Source organism: Myxine glutinosa, chromosome 5 (genome assembly GCF_964187855.1).
Source record: "Myxine glutinosa chromosome 5, kmMyxGlut1.1, whole genome shotgun sequence".
NCBI classification, from domain to species: Eukaryota; Metazoa; Chordata; class Myxini; order Myxiniformes; family Myxinidae; genus Myxine; species Myxine glutinosa.
The window spans coordinates 103364816-103385081 of NC_136265.1; the positions used below are offsets into that span (position 1 = coordinate 103364816).

Sequence of the window (20266 nt, forward strand, 5' to 3'; positions counted from 1 at the left end):
TACCGACTCCTCTCCGGCCTTGCTCCTCCAGCTCTCTCTGGGCTCTGTCCCCCAAATATTCCTACAGGTCGCACAAGATCTGCCTGCAACCCTCTGCTGGTGAAACTGCCAAAATCAAGACTCTCTGCTCACCTTCACTCTTTCATTCCTCTTTCTCCCGCCTCTGGAACAAACTCCCCCACTCCCTTCAATCCCACTCCTCCCTCCAGGTCTTTAAAACCATCTCTTATCTTCCCCCATCCAAAACCTTGATCTTTTCTACCCCCGTTATTCCCCCCCAAATCCCCATCCTTCAAATTCCGTTTTCTTTCCTGAACGTCCTTGTAGTGTCCGTCTTGTTTATCCTGTGTACCCCGACCCAGCGCTCTCCCTTCCACAGATCTCCTGATGTCCCTGTTCCCTACTGTTGTTGTGCTTCCCTCTCTCTCCCCCTCTTGTCTCCCGCTCTCTTTATTATATGTTCAACGTGTTAGCTCTTACACGAGCCTCGACACAGTATTTAAAAAAAAAAACTCACGTACAGTCATTATCCTCAGTTACAACAAGCCTGTGCCTTTGTAGCGACATGTGGTGAGGTGAGCGTTGCGAGCCCATCGGTGGTAACTGAATACACACCTGGTGCTTGGTTGTCTGTCTTCATGCCTCGGTAGGAACGAAATAAAAGAAATAATATATGGATTTTTTTTTTTTTAATGCAGAGCAGGGATTACCTTGGCTTAAAAGTACACGGAATGAGAGGGTGAGTATCTACCGGTACGCAACTTCTGTGACATCAACATTTAGCACTGATTTTAAATTCGTTTTTGCTTGGAGAATAAAAGTGATAAATCACCTTATTTGTTCAATCCACCATTGCTTCGCACTTGGTTCCTTTCGAAAAGGGTAAACGCTGCAGGTATGACTGATTGGTGAATCCAATCTGGAACGAAACACCGCATCATCTTCACAAAGCCATCGTGGCCATATTCTATGAGTGTAAAACCAGACCCTGTTTTGTTACGTCAACATGACGTCATCACTTCGGTGTGCTTTGGGACAATGAGTTGGGAGAGGGGGTTGAGGCTTTTGGGAAAGTTTGAAGACTTGCAGTGGGTGTTGAAGACTTGGGGTCAGGGATGCGGGAGGGTTGAGGACTTGGAGTTGTGAGGGAGGGTTGAGAACTTGGGGTTGAGGATTTGTGGTTCGGAGGAGGAGAGTTGTGGACTTTTTTTTTTTTTTTTTTTTTTTTGTATACAAGATCGAGGCTCATGTAAGAGCTAACATTCATCACAAAAAAAAACAGACACATAAAACATATAATAAAGGGAGCGGGAGACAACATGGGGAGAGAGAGGGAAGGACACAAGTACAACAGTGGAGAACAGGGACATCGGGAGATCTGTAGGAGGGAGAGGGGTTGGGGGGAGTAGGAGTGGGAGAGGCAGAAAACATATGGACACTGCTAGGACTTCCAGGACAGAAGTCGGTATTCAAAAAAGTAAAAAAAGTGGATTTGGGGTGAAATTAGCGGGGGTAGAAAAGATCAAGGTTTTGGATGGGGGAGGATAAGAGATGGTGGTGAACAGCTGTTTTAAAGACCTGGAGGGAGGAGTGGGATTGAAGAGAGTGAGGGAGTTGGTTCCAGAGGCGGGAGAAAAGAGGAATGAAAGAGTGAAGGTGAATAGTGAGTCTTGATTTTGGCAGTTTCATTAATGGGCGAAACAATATTTACCATAATGCTTGACAAAGTGAATAAGCAAACGAGTTGATAACACTGTAAATAACAACTCAGGATGTATTTGTAATGTGTATCTCCTCTCTGTTTGCAGTTGGGATTCACTGGTCTCTTTTATTAATCTTTACGGTGGATTCACTCTCCCACGCATCATTCGTTGCAGCGAAACTCCATGCCCCAATTCAGTCGATGTTACATCACCCGTCCCTCCGAAAAGAATATCATCACATACTTCATGATTACTTCATCGATATTCTACCTCCTCGTCAGTACTGCAGAAATCGTGTACATCACTCTGAATAGGTTTCTTCGGGTAATGTTGAAGATTCCACCGTCTCGCTTCCACCGTCTCGACTTGTTGAGGATTTGTGATTTGAAGGAGGAGATGTGTGGACATGTTGAGGAAACGAGGGGGGGGAGGGCTTAGAGTGGGGGTGAGTGCAGAGACTGGACAGATCGTTCAGAGAAGGGGGGAGGGTTGAGGCCTTGCATTGGAGGGGGTTGAAGAGCTGTGGTGGTGGGAGGACATTTGAAGACTTGGGAATGGGGGGGTAAAGAGGTGATTGTTGAGGACTTGAAGAGGGGGATGTTGAGGACTTGGGGTTGGGGTGGGGGGAGGTGAGGGGGGTCGAGGACTTATGGTTTGGGCGGGGGTGTTGAGGACTTGAAGTGAGAGGGGTTGAAGAGCTGTGGTGGAACTACTGTTCCGACCAGGCTACTGTTCCAACTAGCCTACTGTTCTGACCAGACCACTGTTCCGACCAGACCACTGTTCCGACTAGACTACTGTTCCGACCAGACTACTGTTTCGACTAGCCTACTGTTCCGACCAGACTACTATTCCGACCAGACTACTGTTCCAACCAGACTACTGTTCCGACCAGACTACTGTTCCGACCAGACTACTGCTCCGACTTGACGACTGCTCCGCATCCTGTTCGGAGTAGACTACTGTTCCGACTAGCCTACTGTTCCCACGAGACTACTGTTCTGACCAGACTACCGTTCCGAGTAGACTATTGTTCCAACCAGACGACTGTTCCGACCAGACCACTGTTCCGACCAGACCACTGTTCCGACCAGACCACTGTTCCGACTAGACCACTGTTCCGACCAGACCACTGTTCCGACCAGACCACTGTTCCGACCAGAGCAATGTTCCGACCAGACTACTGTTCCGACCAGACTACTGTTCCGACCAGACCACTGTTCCGACCAGACCACTGTTCCGACCAGACCACTGTTCCGACCAGACCACTGTTCCGAACAGACCAATGTTCTGACCAGAGCAATGTTCCGACAAGACTACTGTTCCGACCAGACTACTGTTCCGACCACACTACTGTTCCGACCACACTCCTGTTCCGACCACACTACTGTTCCGACCAGACTACTGTCCCGACCAGACTAATGTCATAAATAAAGCTTTCGAAGATGAGGAGGTGATTATAACAAAGATAAAGGAGGTTCCAATCGAATGTCTCACACAACTCGTCTCACACAAAAGTCCAGACACAGATCCGTGGCCCATCAGTGGAGACTGTGACGCAATGCTGTTCCTGCTTCACGTGTCCGGGTTTAGCGGAATAGCACGTGTCCGGGTTTAGCGGAATACCACGTGTCCGGGTTTAGCGGAATACCACGTGTCCGTGTTTAGCGGAATACCACGTGTCCGGGTTTAGCGGAATTCCACGTGTCTGGGTTTTGTGGAATACCACGTGTTCGGGTTTAGCGGAATACCACGTGTCCGGGTTTTGCAGAATACCACGTGTCTGAGTTTTGCGGAATACCACGTGTTCGGGTTTTGTGGAATACCACGTGCCCGTGTTTAGCGGAATACCACGTGTCCGGGTTTAGCGGAATACCACGTGTCCGGGTTTTGTGGAATACCACGTGTTTGGGTTTTGTGTAATACCACGTGTTCGGATTTTGTGGAATACTACGTGTCTGGGTTTTGTGTAATACCACGTGTTCGGGTTTTGTGGAATGCCACGTGTCAGGGTTTAACGGAATACGACGTGTCCGGGTTTTGCGGAATACCACGTGTTCGGGTTTTGTGTAATACCACGTGTTCTGGTTTTGTGTAATACCACGTGTTCGGGTTTTGTGTAATACCACGTGTTCGGGTTTTGTGTAATACCACGTGTTCGGGTTTTGTGTAATACCACGTGTTCGGGTTTTGTGTAATACCACGTGTTCGGGTTTTGTGTAATACCACGTGTTCGGGTTTTGTGTAATACCACGTGTTCGGGTTTTGTGTAATACCACGTGTTCGGGTTTTGTGTAATACCACGTGTTCGGGTTTTGTGTAATACCACGTGTTCGGGTTTTGTGTAATACCACGTGTTCGGGTTTTGTGTAATACCACGTGTTCGGGTTTTGTGTAATACCACGTGTTCGGGTTTTGTGTAATACCACGTGTTCTGGTTTTGTGTAATACCACGTGTTCTGGTTTTGTGTAATACCACGTGTTCGGGTTTTGTGTAATACCACGTGTTCGGGTTTTGTGTAATACCACGTGTTCGGGTTTTGTGTAATACCACGTGTTCGGGTTTTGTGTAATACCACGTGTTCGGGTTTTGTGTAATACCACGTGTTCGGGTTTTGTGGAATACCACGTGTCCTCATGCCCTGAACGGGATCGTGTGAGATCTCGCGAGAGCTCGTCATGCAGATACTGCCTGGTGAATGAATCCACTTTCTTCGAGACAAAACGGTTCACCCTGGCGGAATTATACGCGCTACCGAGTTTACCTTCTTGGTTTTAATGATTTCATGTCTCAATAAAGAGACAAAGCTCGTTTTGAGACATTTAAGTGTTACCAATGTTTTAAAGGAAATCCTCGATGTGTGACGAATCTGCGGATTGGAATTGCTGAATAACTCCTTCAAATCCTTCAATTGAAGGGATTTGCACGTTGTTGTTGAAAAGCATTGAATTGTGTTGCACTGCACTGTACTGTACTGTACTGTGCGACATGAAGCGACATCTCTTCGGTGAGCAGCACAAAGAGAACCTGCCGGGATCCACGAACGGCTCCGATGGAGGAAACACAGGTTCTTCGGTGGACCCCGGGTCCAGGGTCGATCCATCCGACGTCTCCGGTCTCGGTACGTGCGGCTCGCTCCACGCGGTGTAGCCGACGGTCTGGTTCCCGTGAGGGTTCCTTGCTGACGGAATTTCAGGATGTCGTATCTATTGAGTTTGAGGAATTTCACGATGTGCCGAGCGGATACCGTCGGCCATGGTTTGGTCGTTTCGATGTCCCGAGGTGGTGAAGCGAAGTGTCAGGTGAAGGTATAGACAGGAGAGTGTCAGGTGGAGAGGAGTGAGGGGTCACATATTATGTGAAATAAATAAATTGTGTTCATTACACCATTTCTGGATCTGATGTGATGACTTGCCAGTAACCATTTTGTAAAAATGAATGTTGCTGCATCGAACTCAATATGTCGAAATGTCACACACATCCATGCCCGTGGGATTCCCACGGGTGACCCGGCTAGTTTGTTATATTTCGCTATTCTTCTTCTTCTTCTTCTTCTTCTTCATAAATATCTTAGGCACTGAAGGTGGATGGAAGTTGTTTTCACTCCTGTTTGTCTGTCTGTGAACAGGATATCTCCAATAGTTGTGGACTGTTGACATTCCCAAGAAGCTGTAATCTCTGCCAAAGGAGTTTCTACGAAGTATTGACTCGGGGGGTTGAATACTTATGCAAATTATATATTTCTGGATTTAATTTTAAATTATTTTGTAAAAATTCTAAGAATAAAATTCCACTTTTACATTATGGGATATTATGTGTAAATCCGTGACAAAAAAAATCTTATTTTGTAAAAATTCTAAGAATAAAATTCCACTTTTACATTATGGGGTATTATGTGTAAATCGGTGACAAAAAAAATCTTATTTTGTAAAAATTCTAAGAATAAAATTGCACTTTTACATTATGGGGTATTATTATGTGTAAATCGGTGACAAAAAAAATCTTATTTTGTAAAAATTCTAAGAATAAAATTCTACTTTTACATTATGGGGTGTTATGTGAAAATCAGTGACAAAAAAAATCTTATTTTGTGAAAATTCAAAGAATAAAATTCCACTTTTACATTATGGGGTATTATGTGTAAATCGGTGACAAAAAAAAGCTTGTTTTGTAAAAATTCTAAGAATAAAATTCCACTTTTACATTATGGGGTATTATGTGTAAATCAGTGACAAAAAAAACTTGTTTTGTAAAAATTCTAAGAATAAAATTCCACTTTTACATTATGGGGTGTTATGTGTAAATCGGTGACAAAAAAATCTTATTTTGTAAAAATTCTAAGAATAAAATTCCACTTTTACATTATGGGGTGTTATGTGTAAATCGGTGACAAAAAAATCTTATTTTGTAAGAATTCTAAGAATAAAATTCCACTTTTACATTATGGGGTGTTATGTGTAAATCAGTGACAAAAAAAAATCTTATTTTGTAAAAATTCAAAGAATAAAATTCCACTTTTACATTATGGGGTGTTATGTGTAAATCAGTGACAAAAAAAACTTGTTTTGTAAAAATTCTAAGAATAAAATTCCACTTTTACATTATGGGGTGTTATGTGTAAATCAGTGACAAAAAAAACTTGTTTTGTAAAAATTCTAAGAATAAAATTCCACTTTTACATTATGGGGTGTTATGTGTAAATCGGTGACAAAAAAATCTTATTTTGTAAAAATTCTAAGAATAAAATTCCACTTTTACATTATGGGGTGGTATGTGTAAATCAGTGACAAAAAAAACTTGTTTTGTAAAAATTCTAAGAATAAAATTCCACTTTTACATTATGGGGTGTTATGTGTAAATCCGTGACAAAAAAATCTTATTTTGTAAGAATTCTAAGAATAAAATTCCACTTTTACATTATGGGGTGTTATGTGTAAATCAGTGACAAAAAAATCTTATTTTGTAAGAATTCTAAGAATAAAATTCCACTTTTACATTATGGGGTGTTATGTGTAAATCGGTGACAAAAAAATCTTATTTTGTAAGAATTCTAAGAATAAAATTCCACTTTTACATTATGGGGTGTTATGTGTAAATCAGTGACAAAAAAAAATCTTATTTTGTAAAAATTCAAAGAATAAAATTCCACTTTTACATTATGGGGTGTTATGTGTAAATCAGTGACAAAAAAAACTTGTTTTGTAAAAATTCTAAGAATAAAATTCCACTTTTACATTATGGGGTGTTATGTGTAAATCAGTGACAAAAAAAACTTGTTTTGTAAAAATTCTAAGAATAAAATTCCACTTTTACATTATGGGGTGTTATGTGTAAATCGGTGACAAAAAAATCTTATTTTGTAAAAATTCTAAGAATAAAATTCCACTTTTACATTATGGGGTGTTATGTGTAAATCAGTGACAAAAAAAAATCTTATTTTGTAAAAATTCAAAGAATAAAATTCCACTTTTACATTATGGGGTGTTATGTGTAAATCAGTGACAAAAAAAACTTGTTTTGTAAAAATTCTAAGAATAAAATTCCACTTTTACATTATGGGGTGTTATGTGTAAATCAGTGACAAAAAAAACTTGTTTTGTAAAAATTCTAAGAATAAAATTCCACTTTTACATTATGGGGTGTTATGTGTAAATCCGTGACAAAAAAATCTTATTTTGTAAGAATTCTAAGAATAAAATTCCACTTTTACATTATGGGGTGTTATGTGTAAATCAGTGACAAAAAAAACTTGTTTTGTAAAAATTCTAAGAATAAAATTCCACTTTTACATTATGGGGTGTTATGTGTAAATCCGTGACAAAAAAATCTTATTTTGTAAGAATTCTAAGAATAAAATTCCACTTTTACATTATGGGGTGTTATGTGTAAATCAGTGACAAAAAAAACTTGTTTTGTAAAAATTCTAAGAATAAAATTCCACTTTTACATTATGGGGTGTTATGTGTAAATCAGTGACAAAAAAAAATCTTATTTTGTAAAAATTCAAAGAATAAAATTCCACTTTTACATTATGGGGTGTTATGTGTAAATCAGTGACAAAAAAAACTTGTTTTGTAAAAATTCTAAGAATAAAATTCCACTTTTACATTATGGGGTGTTATGTGTAAATCAGTGACAAAAAAAACTTGTTTTGTAAAAATTCTAAGAATAAAATTCCACTTTTACATTATGGGGTGTTATGTGTAAATCAGTGACAAAAAAAACTTGTTTTGTAAAAATTCTAAGAATAAAATTCCACTTTTACATTATGGGGTATTATGTGTAAATCCGTGACAAAAAAATCTTATTTTGTAAGAATTCTAAGAATAAAATTCCACTTTTACATTATGGGGTGTTATGTGTAAATCAGTGACAAAAAAAACTTGTTTTGTAAAAATTCTAAGAATAAAATTCCACTTTTACATTATGGGGTGTTATGTGTAAATCAGTGACAAAAAAAACTTGTTTTGTAAAAATTCTAAGAATAAAATTCCACTTTTACATTATGGGGTATTATGTGTAAATCGGTGACAAAAAATCTTATTTTGTAAGAATTCTAAGAATAAAATTCCACTTTTACATTATGGGGTGTTATGTGTAAATCAGTGACAAAAAAAACTTGTTTTGTAAAAATTCTAAGAATAAAATTCCACTTTTACATTATGGGGTATTATGTGTAAATCGGTGACAAAAAATCTTATTTTGTAAGAATTCTAAGAATAAAATTCCACTTTTACATTATGGGGTGTTATGTGTAAATCAGTGACAAAAAAAAATCTTATTTTGTAAAAATTCTAAGAATAAAATTCCACTTTTACATTATGGGGTGTTATGTGTAAATCGGTGACAAAAAAAAATCTTATTTTGTAAAAATTCTAAGAATAAAATTCCACTTTTACATTATGGGGTATTATGTGAAAATCAGTGACAAAAAATCTCAATTTAACCCATTTTAAATTCAGGCTGTAAAGAAAAAAAGTCAAGTGGTGTGAATACTTTCTCAAGGCACTGCATATAGAAGGCCATTAGACAAACATGCCTTCTTGTTGTAAGAAGACAAAATGGGACAAAACTTCAGATTTATTTATAAATGGGCTAGTGCAAATAACACTGATTTGGGTAAATTTTACACACACAAATATGGAGAAATTACAGTTTTCTACGTACATGCGACCATAAAAAATTATGTAACGCTGAAACGTTACATGCGATTTTCGTAAATATGGTATCAAAAGTTGTGCGAGACTCTCCTGAAAAAAAGTCATGAAAGGAAATTTTCTGATCAGCTGCGGTTTGGAAGTTATCGTGAAAATTGACGAGGGGTTGGGGGGCATTTTGTCCACACCCCAGCCCAGATAGGGTTAAGGGATGGTATTAATTGGTAAAGATGGAGAGTATGATCGCAAGTTGATTGATGTAGGGGCAGATATATCTATCTATAATTCCAGCAATCTCTGTGTGTCTGTCTGTGTGTCTGTGTGTTTGTCTGTGACCGCTGTTTCTCGACAACCACGGGTCCGATATACTTGAAACTTGCCAGGTATATTGCTGGGGACCCGAGGATGTGCCTTTTCAAGGTTTGTAATTAATCGGACAAGTACCTACCGAGCTATGTCCAAAAAACGCTTCAACCAATCAGAGAGCAGCGAGCTATCACGTGTGCCGAACCGTTAATGCAATGCAAGCGTTAATGCGTTAATGCAAGGCTTTTCTTTTTTTCCCTCTTCTCTTTCTACTTTTCCTTGCGATTAAATTGCAAACAGCCAAAATACGTTGGCGCTAATTGAATAATTGGCCATTAACACTAAAATAATCGTAACTGCGATATGCCAACTTCCGGACAGTGCAGCCTTCCATGTTGTTGTTGTTTGCAGCAGCTGTTTGCAGCAAGGCAAGGCTTTTCTTTTTTTCCCTCTTCTCTTTCTACTTTTCCTTGCGATTAAATTGCAAAAAGCCAAAATACGTTGGCGATAATTGAATAAATGGGCATTAATAGATAGATAGATAGATATGCGATATGCGAACTTCCGGACAGTGTGCGCGTTACGAGCTGACCGCCATTACGGTACGTAATTCGATTTCTTATGCGCATTATTTCTCCCAATTCAGTCAGAGCGAAGGGCGGAAGCGAAGAGCGTTGTTATTTTTTGTTTACGGGCGTACGGGCGGGGTAGAGCGTACGGGTAGCGTTTTTTTTTTTTTTTTGGCAAGGAACGGGCACCCACGTACGGGCAATGCCCTAGTATGTATCAATATCGAATAGATCCGTCAAAATCTTATCCAGAGCAGCAGAGCCACTAGGAGCCCCGTTAACGATTTGCAGCAATAACGTATGATGCGTTAGTGATCCCATATCAAGGTCCTTGAGGTCACCCTTGATGGTAAAAGAGGAGTTTTAAGTCGTGGCTCGAATATTGTCAACCATAGTGATAACGTGGTCATTTAGCTCATCTATATGCTGTGAATAGGTCATTGGGTTTACTTTCCCAATCAGCTTCAAATCACTATGTTTCAGGAGATTGACAAGAAAACACATTCTGGACATGTTATGTGATCTTGAGTTTGTTTTAAAATGCCATTTAAAGTTGAGTTTGAAAATGATGTTTTTATTTTCAGATTTTATTGTGGAAGTGAAGGTGGAGTCCGAGTTCATTGATGATTACCCGTCGCTTGTCCAAGGTCTGAAGAATACTAACAATCTTCCTGTTTGAGGTCACCATGAATAATAATAATGCAAATGTCTTCGAGAGTAAAAAAATAAATAAACAAGAATATGTCGTGCAGAGCACGATACTATTATGAATTTTGGGTCGGGGCATATATATAGATTTAGGTAGATCTGCATAGGTAGGTGTCCAGCTGTCGTGGTAGGGAACCTCACCTGTAATAAGTTCTGTGTAGGCGGTTTGTTCGGATTAAGGTGTATCTTCATCCCCATTACTAGGAATGGGGCATGTTAAATAGTTGTAGGGATTACGCTAATTCCCACGTGTGTGAAACCTGTAATCATCCTGGTGTCCCTTATGGCAATACATCACATACATTAGTTAGGCCCATTAGCGCACACATTAATTCGTCCCCCTCCACCACAATAACAACGGAACTTACGGAAAAGCAGACAGGAAGCGGCCGTGCACAACGCCGGCATTAAGACAGGCATCGAACAGGCAGGCCGAGAGCCACGCCAAGGAGAACTCTTGATTGACAGTGGGGAGGGGCGAGCAAAGACCAGGGCACCGATTGGAGAGGAAGGAAGATGAGGGACATGCGACACTGATTGGCCATCCTCCTATGGCATGACACGAAGGGCAAAAGGCGCTCGGCCAATCAGAGGTGACGGACGCGATCGGAAGATTTGAGAGGTCAAGGGGCCGGTTGGAGGAGAGGAGGGCTTTTTTTATCCTTTTCTTTTTTTTCTTTTTTGTGTACTGAATCGAGGCTCGTGAAAGAGCTAGCATTTATTTCACAAACAAATCAACCAGACAAACAAAATATATAAAAAGAGGGAGCAGAAGACAAGATGGGGAGAGAAGGGGAATCACACAAACACAACATTTGAGAGCAGGGAGAAGTGTGGGAGGGAGAGGGCTTGGGGGGAGGAGGCGTGGGAAGGGGGGGGGGGGGGGGGGAGGAGGTATAAAACGCAAGGAGACCAAGGACTTCCAGGACAGAAGTTGGTATTTCAAAAAAAAAAGTGTAGGATTTTACGTGGGCCTCTTCTTCGCTTAACACAGTCCATGCTAAACTAAACCATCCGACCTTTCCTCGAGTATTTCATCTCTACCCCACAAACGTAACAATATTAAGCCTGGACCCTTTCATTTAACATCTGAGATCAGTTTTGATTGGTCAGAAGTCGAGGTCCGTTTTTTGGATTGTATCCCTTATTTTGTGCGATTGTCTCATCATTGTGTTGATTTCATTCATCCACATCCACGATCTTAGTTATGCTAGATTTGTTCATCCCACGGTTCAGGGTCCCTGTCAGACTGATGTCCTTGGCAACTTGGAATGGAATACAATTCTTCAGGAAGGCTTTTGTCAGTCTCTGTCAGAGGACAGGTTAAACATTAGAATTTATCAACATGAAGCTCATTCATTACTTCCTCCTCAGAAGGAGAACCTAGGTTATATTTCACCCCTGTTTGTCTCACTGTCTGCCTGTGAGCAGGATATCTCAAAAAGTTATGGATGGCTTTGTCCGGAAATGGTGGACAGTTTGGGTGTGTGACAACGACGAATTAATTAGATATTGATTAAGATCAAGATACGAAGATTTTAGAATTTTTACCTCCTCACTGAAGGTGGACGGAAGTTATGTTTTCACCCCTGTCTGTTTGTCTGTCTGTCTGCCTGTCAACAAGATATCTCAAAAAGTTATGGATGGATTCAGACGAAACTTGGTGGACAGGTTGGGTGTATGGCAAGGACGAATTGATAAGATTTTGGTGAAGATCTCGATCCAAATTCAGATAGTAGATTTTTAAAAGTGATTCTTCAACGTTGAGAACGATATATGACGATATAACATGATAAACAATAACGATATAACATGGCCCAAAAACGATATATAACATGACATTTCAAAAAGGTTGTGGACAGGTTATGATGAAACTAGAAAAGAAAGAAAGAACCACCTTCAGATGCCATTTCTCCCCGCAGAGCAGGGGTTGACCTTTTTTGGGCACCTTAGTTTCCCTTTTTGAAGTAATGTTTTATGGCCGGATGCCCTTCCTGCCACCAACCCTGGTAGTCGACTCTTGCGACACACAGGGAATTACCAGTGAACTGGTACTCAATTTTCCGACCTCGGAAGGATGACAGGCTGAGTCAACCCCCCTGGTGTTAATTCAGCGATCAACCGGGATTCAAACCCAGGATCCTAGGATCCCAAGCCAGCACCCTAACCGCTAAGCCAACACCATGCTTATGGTGAAGGTATGGATACAGGTCCGGCCTATCAGTGGGATACAAAACGTAAACTGTTAGCCTGGCGGAGGTATGCGCTCTACCGAGTGCCATTCTAGCTTCTGTTTATAATCAACTATTCTCTGTGAGAAGTAAAATGCATCTGATGTTTCAACATTAGTCAAAACAAAAGGTTTTGCGCATTAGCCCTTCATCCTATGCAGCTCAGCTTTTCAACAAGTGTGAACCCTTTTATGTCCGTGTTGGAATGGTGTGCTAGTTCATCTGAGCTGTTTCAAATTTGACACAAATATAAATGAATGCAACTGAATCTGCTCTCTGGTGCATTCACTCAGGCATTTTTTTAAAGTACAAGTTAATCGTATTGTCCGTCTCATGACCCACGTGCTTAAGGTAAAACCCTGTTGGCACAGCCACATGCATGTTGCAGAACTGACTGTGTTCAAACCTGAGCTGCCCACATACAATAAACTCTGCAGTGTAGACGTTATCATGTCACCGTCTTATGCTATGACAGCATTTTGAATTCCGTTCTATTATCGTTACTGTTTTGTCCTCACTTTCTCTGGAAAAAAACATTTTTCCCATTTTGCTGATCATCTGGCAGTACTTTCGACAAATCCTTCACCGATTGACAGAAAGATAATGGTTGCAACTCTCATAGATAACTTACTGAAGGTCAAACCCTGCTTCAACACCTGGAGCATCATACTATAATTCACCAAATGTCTGTCTGTTCCCAGGTACCGCAAAAACGGCTGAACTGATCGCAACGAAATTTTGGGTGGGTAATCCTGGGACCCCCTGGAGTAAAATAGGCTTTATTGTTTTCCCAATTTCAGGTTTGGTCTCCAGCATTTTCAGGTTTGGACTCCTGCCTAACGTTATTGTCCTGGGTACCGCAAAAACGGCTGCACTGATCAATTTCTGATATTTTGCCTTTTCATTTGGGCCTCCCAATTGAAGCCCCACCCGTAGAGCGGGTACCGTTGCTCGTGGCTTTTAATTCAGGGAAGTCTTCAATACTCCCAGTACCTCTCTGAAGGGATAAACTAGGCAAATCTTATTTATTTGAGGAGTAACCTTTGAAAGAAGCTCATTCTCAAACTCCATAACTCTCACCATTCCTGATGGTGTGTCCACGAGATTCTAAATTTACACGAGAGCTTTATGAATAGGATGTGGGGATACCTTATGAAACAGCCGCAAGTCTTAGCTTCGTATACTCTGTGCAGAAAAATGGAAAAATAATATCTTGTGACGTCGTCCGTTTGTGCTCAGGAGCTGTCTTATTCCTTTGGGAACATCTAAAAATCTGCAATTATTTGAATCCTCTTGAATCTCTTGAGCATGCAATAAAACCACCTTTAGAGGCCATTTTTCCCCGCAAGCGGGGGTTGGCCTTTTTCGGGAACTGTGGTTGTTGTTGTTTTTCGGTCCCCTTTTTGAAGCAATGTTTTACGGCCGGATGCCCTTCCTGACGCCAACCCTTTTTGCCGCCTTTAACGACAAGCAGGGAATTACCAGTGAGCTGGTACTCAATTAGCCGACCTCGGAAGGATGACAGGCTGAGTCAACCCCCCTGGCGTTAATTCAGCGATCGACTGGGATTCGAACCCAGGATCCTAGGATCCTAAGCCGGCACCCGAGCCGCTAGCCCAACACCAGGGATTATGCAATATTCACTGTTATTTGAGTGAAATACATGTCAATTATGCAATTTATTTTTTAATTAAGGTGAATTTTAAATGCTTTCTGTGACTTGTCTTTGCAGAGAAACAAAGGAAACCAGTTTCTTGTTTCAACTGTTCCCAGTTGTTCTACGCGGATGTTTTCGTGCAGCAGGTGACACAGATCATTTCTCAAGAAACCGGAACATTTGGCAGCATGTCAAACGAGCAAAGGTGCAAACGTTGCACAGACGCACTCAAGGATATCCCACAAAGTGAGAGACCACACCAGTGTTCCATTTGCGACAAATCATTTTCCATGTTATCGTCTTTCAAAGAACATCAAAAAGTACACGTGGGTGAGAAGCCATTCAATTGTCATTTGTGTTCGAAAGTGTTTGCTCATTCATCGCATTTGAATAACCAAAGAATGCACACAGGAACAAAACTACACAAGTGCTGTCTGTGCAACAAAGCTTTTGATTTAATCTCAGAGTTGAAAATACATCAAATAATCCATACCGAGGGGAAGCCGTTCAAATGTACCACATGCAAGAAGGAGTTTCCCCTCTCGTCATATTTACGCATTCATAAAAGAATACACAAAGAAGAGAAAGAGAAACTACACAAGTGTTCTTTGTGCAGCCAAGCATTTGATCGAATTTCATCTTTGAAAAAACATCAAATAATTCACAAAAGTGATCACACAAGTGATGAGAAGGTGTTCAAGTGTTCTATTTGCAGCAAGGTGTTTGCTCGCCGATCATATTTACGCGTTCATCAAAGAATACACAAAGAGAGACCACACAATTGTTCTGTGTGTAAAAAATCATTTGCTGAGTTAACATCTTTAAAAGGACATCAAAGAATACACCTAGGAGAGAAGTGCCACAAGTGTTTTGTCTGCAACAAGGTATTTGCTCGTTCATCAAATTTAGAAGGTCACCAAAGAATACACACAGGCGAGAAACCCTACAAGTGTCCTTTGTGTCCCAAGGCCTATGCTCAATCGACACATTTGAACAAGCATCAAAAGGTGCACACAGGAGAGAAGCCACACAAGTGCTCTGTGTGCAACAAGGCTTTCACCTTTATCTCGGAACTGAAAATGCATGAAACAATCCACACAGGTGAGAAGCCATTCAGCTGCATTATTTGCTCCAAGGCGTTTGCTCGCATCCCATATTTACGCGTTCATCTAAGAAGACACCCCTGATGCAAGCCATACAAGTGTTCTGTATGCCCCAAGATGTTCAGTCAACGAACCCATCTGAATGTTCATCATAGAATACACACAGGAGAGAAGCCACACAAGTGTTCTGTGTGTAATAACTAATAAGGCCTTTACTCAATCGAAACATTTACAGGGTCATCAAAATATACACACAGGTGAGATGCCCCACAAGTGCCCTCTGTGTCACAAGGCATTTTCTAACAGAAGAACATTGAGGAGGCATCAAATGATACACACAGGAGAGAAGTCCTACAACTGTTATTTGTGTAGCAGGACATTTTCTTCGTCGTCATATTTGGATCAACATCAAAACATCCACACAGGAAATAAGCCTTTCAAGTGCTCCTTGTGTAGCAAGTCATTTTCTTCTTCATCATATTTGGGGCAACATCAAAACGTTCACACAGGGGAGAAGCCCTACAAGTGCTCTGTGTGCAGCAAGGCGTTTGTTTGTTCATCATATTTATCTCAACATAAAAATATTCACACAAAAGAGAAAAACCAACAACAACCACAAGAAACTCCCAGAGGAAGAAAAACAATGAAGAGAAGACGAGAAAGAGGCAATGATAAGTGAATTGTTACCAACGAATGGAGAACTTCCACCACTACCACAATGCACTCACACTTGGAATGGAAGTACCACAGTACAAACTTTCAAAGAGAAGGAGTACCCAATGGATTGTAAGGGATCTGTACCACACATGGAGGGACAGGAGGTGAGTGCAGCGCCACAAGAGGAACTGTAACTCTGGTTTAAATATGCAGAAAGTAATGAGAACATTGTCACAGTAGAAAGGAGAGAAGGTGTCCAACGAGCTCTTCCATGAGCCTTGACCTTGTATACAAAAATAAATGAGATGGTATTCATGGAATACTCACCTACCCCACGCATTCAACTTGGTGTGAGCCAACTCTTCTGTTTTTGAAGGGTTCTTTTCTTTGATATAATATGGCTGCCAGACCAAGTGACCGATGACATCGTATATTCACATTCGTTAATATAATTGTTGTGTAGATGACGCTCAAGAAATTTCAAACTGATCGGACAAAGCGTTGAACTTGTCGAATTATGATGTCATCATTGAGGCACCAATGATGTCATCATTAACAACACTTATTCCCCATTGGGAGTTCTTTACAATGAGCCATGTTTCAATTTTCTCCCATGGACCAGTTTCGGAGATGTGGAGGTGCAACGTTTTTAGTTTTTTTTCAAGATGGCGCCTGTACCCAGAGGCGTAGTTTGACTTCTCTATTTGTGGGGGGCAAGGGCTTAATAATATTAATAAAGGGTAGCTCGGTTTGACTTCCAAAATTACTGTTTGTAAGTGTAGTTAGTGTACGTGAAATCACAAATACAGTTTACGTTCATTATTGTTACTCACGTTTAAATACAAGATGTTTTTATCTTAATTGTAAACTACTGAAAAAAAACAAGATGTGGGCATTGCCCCCCCCCCCCCTCTCCTGCTTCCCCCAAACTCCGCCTGTGCCTTTACCATGTGTCCTATGATGTCATAATTATCATTAAAAAGTTATACAGGAGGAGGGTCTCTTTTGGTGAAAATTCCGTGTCCATCGGACCAACAGTTGCAGAGACAAAAAAATTGACACTGACCAGATCGTGTTGTACTTGTCAAATTATGACGTCATAATGAAGGCACCGATGACATCATCATTAACATATCTTATTCCCCATGGGGAGTACCCGACAACGTGGGAGGAATTATAAGCAGAATAAGCGCCTTTGGGCTACTTGAAAAGCGCTATACAAAATAAATGAATTATTATTATTATTATAGAGTCGGTGAGTTATCACCCGCATTCTGACCGGAATTATTTTATCAGGATAGGAAATCATTTCAAATCGTGCACTTTATAATCGTGCACTGTTGGGCTCTTGCAGAAGGAAATGTCAAACCATCTGTTGCTTACGAACCAAGCCAATGGTGAATCGATTTGTGCAGTTTTTTGTAATCATGTTTCTTTATAAAGGTGCTGGCTTAGCGGTTCGGGTGCCGGCGTGGGATCCTAGGATCCTGGGTTTGAATCCCGGTCGATCGCTGTATTGACACCAAGGGGGTTGACTCAACCTGTCAGCCTTCCGAGGTCGGCAACTTGAGTACCAGTTAACGGGTAATTCCATGTGTGTCGCAAAAAAGGTAACTAGCAGGGTTGGTGGCAGGAAGGGCATCCGGCCATAAAACATTGCTTCAAAAAGGGGACCACGGAGCCCAAAAAAGGCCAACCCCTGCTCTGCAGGGAAAAATGGTCTTTAAAGATGGTTCTATGAAGGGATCTAGGTTCTAGTTCGGTATATGGTATATATATTGTGCTTTAACATTTCAATTCACTCTTCTCAATGGTGAATTCATTTGTACCATGTTACATACATGACGAATTATAATTTAGGAAATCTTGTAACATGTTAAACATGTGTATATATTGTTACGGAACCCAACGTCGGCCTCGGATCCCTTCTCGAGAGGGGATTAGTCCCCTCGTTTGTGACTGACCGACGTGGTCCCTGTAGCTGCACCGCGACCTCCGGAAAGGCCGGTGCACAGCCCCGTTCGCGACCGCGGATAAGATGTTAATTTGCCGAGCGGATGGCAGCCGCAGCACGAACTGTTAACAATGACTAGACCCGATTCCTTAACGTTGGCAAAATCGTGCCACAGGTATTCAATGGGGAAAAGACAGACGACGGATGTGAAGAAGAAGAAGACAAAAAGGGTTTGAAATACGAGAAAAATTTATTAATACTATTTACAACGAAAAGAAACCAAGGAGGAGGAAGGATAATAAAATAAAGACAGAAGGAATCAAGGAGACACATTGCAACGCCAGCTTACCTACAGTCTTAATTAATACCCCAGGACAAGACAAAGACAGACTACAAGCACACTTACACGGGGGATGATGACAGGAACGGCAGGTGGTGTATGGCTGGAGGAAGAGGAAGGCACGGAGCTGGCTGGAGCTTGACCCCGCACGGGACGTCGGGCTGGACCTCGACGGCCACCGATGCCACCGCAATCTGGCTCCCGCGGGGTAACGGGTCGGAGCTGCCTGGTGGAGCCAACGCTGCCTGGTGGAGTCAAAGCTGCATGGTACTGCTCTTACTTGCTCTCAGGACTCTCTCTCAATGCTTGCTTTCAGGGCTCCTCTCTTACGCGTCTCCCCTCTCTCTCTGAAGCTCGTCTCTTTGCAGAACTCAGAACTCATCTGGCGTGGGGAGCGTCCCGCTGCGGGTTATATAGGCCCCGCCCTTCAACCTTTGCGAACCTCCCCGATCGCTCTCTCTCCGCCCGCTCAAGCCAAACCCCTTTGGCTGGGTTGGTCGAGCGGGGCCGACTCACTCCTCCCCTCTCTGACGAGGTGGAGACACGCCTTTCTTCTCCGAGCCGGAGCACATGGCAATGGCGGCGAATGCAGTTGGCAATCGAGGCTTTGGGAATGGGGCTTTGGGAATGGAAATGAAAGGGAATCTACTCTATTTGAATTCGGTGCAATGGAGTATTAATTAATGGAAGACAAAGCCTTAACCTAATACACAGAATAAGGAAATAACTACTAACAAGGAGGAAATCTATTATTGGCTAACGTGATTGTATATGACCTAACTACGGGACGCCCTTTGACCTTTATACACAACAACTGGAGGAAGGAGGGTGATATTTTTTACAACAAAAGAAAACAATTCTCATTTCCACAACAATACATATATATAATGTTTTACTTGAGTTTAAATAAGTAAGAAGTACACTGGTGCCAGGATGTCTGAGATTACAAGTGGTATGGAAAACAGATTCTGGTAATCGACATGTCCTGTTGATCTAATCTGCATTTATTTATTTATTTATTTTTTTGTATACAAGATCGAGGCCCTTGTAAGAGCTAACATTAATGACAAGAACAAACAAACGGACACAAGACGAAATAAAGGGAGTGGGAGACAAGATGGGGAGAGAGGGCTGGTACACTGTTGCACACAAGTACAACATTTGAGAGCTGGGACATCGGGAGATCTGTGGGAGGGAGGGGGCTTGGTGGAGGAGGTGTGGGAAGGGTGGGGGGGGGAGTTGGGAGAGGTAAAAAGAAAAAAAACACATGGACACTGCTAGGAATTCCAGGAAAGAAGTCGGTATTTCAGAAAATTGCATCTGGGGTGAATTAACGGGGGTAGAAAAGATCAAGGTTTTGGATGGGGGAAGATAAGAGATGGTGGTGAACAGCTGTTTTAAAGACCTGGAGGGAGAGGGAATGATGGAGTTTGTTCCAGAGGTGGGAGAAAAGAGGAGTGAAGGTGAGCAGAGAGCCGAGATTTTGGCAGTTTAACCATAAGAGGGTTGCAGGCAGATCTTGTGCGACCTGTAGGAATATTTGGGGGACAGAGCACAGAGAGAGCTGGGGGAGCTAGGCCGGAGAGGAGTCGGTAGAAGACAGAAAGACCACCAACCTGCCTGCGGTGAGTGAGTGAAAGGCCCTCGGAGTTAGCTTCATCCAGGGAGATTCCAATGATTCTGAAAGCTTTGGTTTCAACAGCGTGAAGCCGAGCTAGGTGTGAGGCAGGAGCACCGGCCCAGAGGGGAGAGCAGTATTCCATTGAGCTGCGGATGAAAGCCTTGTATGTGGCAAGACAATATACAGACAAGACCCTGTTTTTGTAACTATTTGCAAATGCTTGCATGTCCTCTGTAACTCCTCCGAAGGTTAAACTGAC

General features: G+C 41.7%; 1 protein-coding gene across 1 annotated transcript; it reads left to right on the top strand.

Annotated features, from left to right (window-relative positions):
• Window positions 1-4369: 4369 nt before the first annotated feature.
• Window positions 4370-17084, top strand: LOC144892351 (uncharacterized). Its single transcript, XM_078778458.1, has 3 exons — window positions 4370-4825; window positions 10321-10383; window positions 14408-17084. Exons 1-3 carry the CDS (start codon window positions 4693-4695, stop codon window positions 15517-15519), a joined length of 1308 nt encoding a protein of 435 aa, XP_078634584.1. The 5' UTR covers window positions 4370-4692; the 3' UTR covers window positions 15520-17084.
• The last annotated feature ends 3182 nt before the right edge of the window (window positions 17085-20266 follow it).